The 6,628-nt window shown below is 53.8% G+C and overlaps 1 protein-coding gene across 1 annotated transcript in view; it reads left to right on the top strand.

Moving 5' to 3' along the window:
* Window positions 1-5,867, top strand: part of FAM3B (FAM3 metabolism regulating signaling molecule B) — a 32,897-nt gene extending 27,030 nt beyond the window's left edge. Inside the window, exons 6-7 of the mRNA XM_077778629.1 lie at window positions 1,112-1,244; window positions 5,735-5,867. Of these exons, the coding sequence (XP_077634755.1) occupies window positions 1,112-1,244; window positions 5,735-5,824 (223 nt within the window). The 3' untranslated portion in view covers window positions 5,825-5,867. The remainder of the gene's footprint in view (window positions 1-1,111; window positions 1,245-5,734) is intronic.
* The last annotated feature ends 761 nt before the right edge of the window (window positions 5,868-6,628 follow it).

Genomic DNA, 6,628 nt, shown 5'->3' with positions numbered 1-6,628 from the left:
GGGGGGTGGGGGGCGGGCAGGGGGGAAGCCAGCTGGCAGAGAGTGCCAGGCCATCATCAGGGCCCCTCAGGAGCATCCTGTAGGAAAGAATGCTAATCCCAAGGGCAAGATGCTTTCTTAAGGAGAAAGAACGGGAGCTTGTGACAAAGTAGACCGTGTTCCTCACATGGCTAACGTGAGTAGCCAGGGGAGTAAGTACGGGCTAGCAGCTGAGGAATATTCCCCAGTAGCAAGATGGAGCCACCACGGACCAGAATTAGGACAGGAAAGCTAACACTCGGCCCCGATGAAAGCTGAAGCCTAGAGCTGGACATACAGAAATAGGAAAGGGAGTTGAGGAAAATTCTCTGTATGAGCATCAATAGAACGAAAAAGAGACGCCCACACGCGCACAGCACTTTCCGTAGGGAGAGGGCCATCTGGCTCCACGTTTCTCGCAAGATTGCTCTTCTGGGCAAATAGGTGCGTCTTCCCCGCCCAACTTCAAGGACCTCCACGTGTTTACGTGCGCTGTTTCCAAGGGGGTTCCCGAACCCAAAATTCCCCAGATTGATTTGACCTCAGCTCTTATTTTTAATAGAGTATCTGATGCACGCTTGGAAAAATTCCGATTTCACCCCCCTCGGGGAATCGAGCTTATTTGTTTTCTTCCATTCTGCCCACCTTCCTTTGCTTGCTCGAATTCGCACGCTCTTACAATGGTTGGCATTGTTTTTTATCTATTCTTTCTTTTTTGATACGGACCTTTCTGAAAATGAAAGGGACCGTTCTCGCCTTTGCTTTCATCTCTCAGCGACTTCTGTCGGCCTTATTTTGGGGTCAGGAGAAAGGCTGGCCAGCAAAGACCATCAATTACGTTGGCTGAATGTGAGGATGTGACTGAGCCCCGTGACACAGGGTTTTGAGAACCGAGAATTAAAACTGTGTGCCCCACACTGAGTCTTAAGGAGTCCCTGATGTTGTCACATATTTAACTAGACATATGACATCGCTCTCGCTGTTTCTGCCAGGAGGAGATGGGTTCCTTTAGAAGCCCCTTTCCCAGGACAAATGGTGTGAGGCACTGGCGTCTCCATGCACAACATTCACACACCCTCCCCTCTCCCCCCAGGCTGAAGGAGGATGCCAGGAAGGTCATAGAAGCCCTTGGAAGTAAACAAATCAGGAACATAAAATTCAGGTCCAGCTGGGTATTTCTTACAGCCAAAGGCATTAAACTTCCCGAAGAAATTCAGAGAGAAAATGTAAGTATTTTTTAAAGGTCCCTTTCCCACAAATGGTTCGCAGAGCACGCCCTGTGATTGGAAAGGCTGTGGGAGGGCGCCTGGGGGGCTCAGTCGGTTGAGTGTCCGACGTCGGCTCAGGTCATGATCTTGCGGTTCATGAGTCTGGGCCCCGCGTCGGGCTCTGTGCTGACAGCTCAGAGCCTGGAGCTGCTTCGGATTCTGTGTCTCCCTCTCTGTCTGCTCCTCCCCCGCTCTCTCTCTCTCTGAAGAATAAAAAGGCTGTGGACTGGTTACAGCTCCCTGCCTCCAAGATACTCCTGCGCCAAGCACGTGCCACACAGGGCCACGCAGAGCCGGCCACGTGGGGTGGGGCCCTCGCTTCTCTCACGGCCACGTGGTCTGAGACTCTGCATTTCTAAGTCCGGAAAGAATCACTCCTTCCACACAGGAGATGGGTTTTTTTCTTTTTAAGTTTTTCTTTAACATTTATTTATTATCAGGAGACAGAAAGAGACAGAGCATGAGCAGGGGAAGGGCAGAGAGAGGGGTCCCCTCCTGGTGCCGTGGGGTGTGGTGACGGGCTTGGGCAGGGGGCCACCCAGAAACAGCAGTGGGCGTCTCCTTGTGCACAGGACCACCCTGACTGGAGACCGGTGGGGGTTGTGAGGGGAGGGGCTGTGGCCGCACAACCACAGAACTCACGACCAGCTCCCAAGGGAAGCCCCTCGGCCTCTCGGATGCCCTCTTTTGCCGTAGCGCTCCGGAGGCTCAGAAATGGGGGTTATTTTAGCACGCATCTAAAACAGCACGTTTCCCCCTTGTAAGTCGCATGTCCTTTCATGGACAGGAAGCCAGGCTTGCAGAACATGTTAGGAGGATGTGCCCGGCGCCCTGGCATAGACTTCCTGTCACTAATGACTGGGTCTGGACCCCCGCTGTACGGCGGGGACCGCGGCCACCTGTCCTAATGAGAGGCCGTTCCTGGGGCTCCGCGAGGTAGCGNGCAGGTGCAGCCGGCAGACGGGGCCAGGCATCCAGTGTCGGATTTGCCGAGGGCCCCCGCGTGACCCGGCAGAGCACTTGACCTCTCTGGGCACGAGATGAAAGCTAGGTAGCTCCTCGGGGCCCAGCGGCCGTGAGGTGGGGGTGCAGCCCCCTGACCCGCGGCCTTCCTCAGGGTGACCTCATCCTCCGCACATCTCCCCCCGCCCTGTGTGCTCAATAGCAGTCTGGCATCTTTAGGATCTCCAGGCATTATCCACTCGGCTGTGTGGTTGGGGGAAAGCTACTCACCCTCTCTGTGCCTGAGAGTCCTCTCTTGTGAGGAAGGAGTAAAGGCCTGTCACATAGGGTCCCTGGGGACTGAGCGGGAACAATCAGGGCCCAGCAGGGCACTAAGACGAGCTCTAGAACCAGAGCAACTTCCCGCCCCTCCCCCCACGAGTCCACACCCAACCTAGGTCTCCGTAAACACTGAAGCCCAGGTCGTATGTGGGCCAACAGGCAGGGTTGGGCCCATTGCACTGATTTGCATGAAGGATGGAAGCCCCAGCCACGTGCACATCCCAGCTTCCTCCTAGCCTCACCCTCCCGTCTCTGCCCTTTCCCCGAGCTCTCTTACCCTGTGCCCTCCTCCCCCCTCCCCGCCCTCCCTTCTCCACCAGCATCCTCAGCCTCTCTGGGTGCCTGGCTCCACCCCCACGCCACCTGCCCCAGGTCAGGGACCCCAGCCAGAGCACAAGCCAGGCCCCCAGGGGAGCACTGCCCTTACCACTCTGCCTCAGTGGGTCCGCCGAATCAGAAAAGCCAGGAGTGAGAGAGGCTTGAATCCCTTTTAACTCCATGATGACATCTCAACAGAAAGGTTTCCTATTAATGTTCAGCTAGGACATTTAAAATAAAACCTCATTTGAATTGCAAAGTAGCAGTGGCCCTTGCTTTCCTACCTTCTTTGCAAGAAAAAGTTTCTGGAAGGGGAGGAATCAAGGGAAGAGTGGGTCTCTAAACACTGAGTTCAGAGAACCCGTGTGTTTGGAAACGGGGTGGGGCGGGGGGGGGACGCTCTAAGGGAATTTCGGGAAAATGCCTGCGTCGCCTGCATGTGTGGGTTAAAGGGTTTTGCTGCAGGGGTCCCGGGTGAGACCTGACCGCAGTGAGCGGGTTTTGCGGGAGCCGTTAGAGCCGAGGCTTGGGGACACTCAGGAGGGTTTGCTTGTGTGCTGGAGAGACCCGGAGCTGGGGGCCCCGTCTCACCCAGAGCTGGAGTTGGATACTGTTGGAGGAATCTTATGTCTTCCTCATTTGCATACACCGACTTGCTGCGTGGACTTCCCCACGGGTGGCGTGTGGCGGTGTGGGGAGGGCCTCCGGAGCCCTGGGTGGCGCCCAGCCACTGTCACATCCAGCGCCCTGCTGTTTCCAGAGCACAGCCCACATTCCCATGTTCAGAAGCCTCCACCAGGCCACTACACACCAAACTGAATTTTAAAGCAAGAGACTTGCTTTTCTCCGAGCTACCCAGGGAGGGGCCCGTCCGCCATTGTTCTGCATCCCCATCGCATCTGAAGGAGAGACTCCCATCGCATCTTAACGGGAGACTCGCAAAGTCTGATGACCTGGATGCCCTGCAAACAGAGGAAGATATCCCCGAATTCCTTGCAGCAGGAACCCACCTAGGGGGCGCCAGCCTCGACTTCCAGATGGAACAGCACATCTACAGAAGGAACAGTGATGGATCTGAGGAGAGCCCAGGAGAAGCTTCTGCTGGCCGCCCGTGCCCTGTGGCCATTGAAAACGCAGCGGATGTCAGCGTCCCTGTCACCTAGGAATCCTCGCCAGCGGGATGGGCTGGAACGGGCTGATTCACTCCTGGAACCCTCCGTAAGCAGACCCAGGCAGTCGCTGATGGCGGTCACTGACCCCAGGGCTGACTGCCAGCCTCTCACGGAGGCTGCCTCCCATGGCTCTGTGTAATGCAGACCCTCCTCTGTGCTGTGTGGACATCGCTGACCCACATAACAACAAGGGAGCTCACTCAGGGGGTCTGACATGGTGGACGCTGGCCCGGAAGGTTCTGCACATGCTTGGCCATGGGAGAGCGTGCCTGATTTCTGCTTCTACAAAGGTCCTAAAGACATCGTGAGGGAAGAGAAGGACATGTTGCTGTTGGAAAGGCTGTGACCGAAGAGGAATGAACAGGCTGCTCTAGCTGTGGGTTCACTGCTACCCAACCTGAGGTCGGTCACAGGCTGGTCTGAAGGTGGGCAGGTACCCTCCGTGCCTGTTGGCCGCTTGCCTACGGAAGACTGGAGCGCTGGGCCTGCCGCAGAGGCCTGGTCCACAGCTCCCCCTGCTTGGGCCACGGAATGGCTAGGACTGGCCAGTGATTCTGCACTTTAAATGGGTACACTTTCCAGTATGTGAACTTTATCACCATAAAACTGTTCTATAAAAAGGAATGTAAAACTAGAACACAACATTTGGAAAGTTATGAAAGTACAGTTCCGTAACAATGCGTACATTACGGGCTTCTTCCTGGGCTGTAGATTAAGGCTCCGTTATCTGGGAAAGGATCGGAGACAGGAAAAACTAAAGCCCGGTCAGTACGAGCACACGTTTGCTGAGCAAGGGACTCTACAGCTTCCCTGAAAAACACATGGTCCTCCTCCCAGAGAAGTGAAAACTAAGCATTCGAGCTGTGCTGTCTAGTAAGGCAGCTCCTGGCCAGATTTGCATTTACATTTACATTTATTTAAATTAAATAGAACTTAGGGACACCTGGGTGGCTCAGCGAGTTAAGCACTGGACTCTTGATTTCTCGCAGTTCATGAGATCGAGCCCCACGTTGGGCTCTGCACTGAGGGCACAGAGCCTGCCTGGGATCCTCTCTCTCTCTGTCTCTCGGCCCCTACCCCACTCACACAGGTACGTGTGTACTTTCTCTTTCTCTGCCTAAATAAATAAATATTTTAAAAAAAGAATTTAAAAAAATCTAGCCACATTTCCAGTGCTCACTAACCAAATGTGACTCCACTGGATAGCTTAGACTACTAGACGGACATCTACATCATTGCAAAAAGTTCTAGAGCTACATTAACACATGGCTCCCATATTATTTAAAAACTTTTAATGTTTATTTATTTTTGAGAGAGAGACACAGAGAGACAGAGCATGAACAAGGGAGGAACAGAGAGAAAGGGAGACACAGAATCCGAATCAGGCTCAAACTCACAGAGTCCCAACATGGGGCTTAAACTCATGAACTGCGAGATCATGACCTGAGCCGAAGTCGGACGCTTAACCGACTGAGCCACCCAGGCACCCCCCTGGTTCCAATATTTTTAAGAAACATGTAGAGGGGGAAAAAAAATCAAGTACCCAGAGTAGTTTGGAGCGAATCCCATTCTAGGAAGTGATTCTCTTTATATGACTTTGCTCGTAGTCGACACATTAAATATTTGTTAATTAGACTGGTAGATATATAAAATTCTTTTCTTTTCTTTACACAGATCAACCACTCTGATAATGCAAGGAACAGATACTCTGGCTGGCCTGCAGAGGTACAGATAGAAGGCTGCATACCGAGAAAACCAAGCTAGCATCACACGACCTTAATAAATAGGTTATCTGTAGACCAACGCAGTGTGGAATGGCCCGAGTGTCTTAACCAACGGTCAATATTCGATGCGTATTTGAAGTCTGTCTTCAGCCGAGCTGTATTTGCTAGCTGTATACAACCTTGGCACACAGTGTTTTTATGCCGGGATTTATCTAGTGAGGGCATTAATGAGCAGGAAGGCTGAGATGGGGAGGAGCTGGGAGGGAAGGAAGGGTCTGGCCTGGAAAGGAGCGTCAGGGGATGTGAACTTCACTTACACAGCCCTGCATGGACAAAGCCTTTATTGCGTTAGCGCCACGGGCACCCTAGTTTCGGACCAGCCTCACCCAGGAGACTGCGCACACTCAGGGGGTTTACCGGAGCTGCCTTGGTCGACTCCAGCTAGGTCCTTGAACTCTTCCTGGGGGTCCGTGAATTTATGCACCCCACCAATCTGGGTGTGCCTGCCTTCCGGCACCAGCCTCACAAAAGTGAGGGAGACCTGGTCTCTGATGTGAGCTCGGGGGGGTCTCTCTGGGGGAGGGTTGGGAAGGAGGACCCCCCAGCAAGACAAACAGGGTCTGCTGTCAGGAGGACAGCCACATACCCCACACTTCCAGAGGACATAGCATTAGATACGGAGTTTGGGGTTAAGGAAATCACGCCATGGCCAAGCGCCCATTCTAGCCCACCTTCCCAAGGCTGGCTGCCCAGGAAAGCTAGGAGAGACTGAGGCAGGCTGGCACTGCTGCTCTGAGCCTCCAGCATCTCATGTGTAAGGCGAGGGAGCTGGGGTGCGTGAGCA

This window comes from Crocuta crocuta, unplaced genomic scaffold (genome assembly GCF_008692635.1).
Source record: "Crocuta crocuta isolate KB4526 unplaced genomic scaffold, BGI_CrCroc_1.0 scaffold931, whole genome shotgun sequence".
NCBI classification, from domain to species: Eukaryota; Metazoa; Chordata; class Mammalia; order Carnivora; family Hyaenidae; genus Crocuta; species Crocuta crocuta.
Note: the sequence above shows the minus strand (reverse complement) of the source record. Positions and strands in the feature narration are given on the sequence as shown.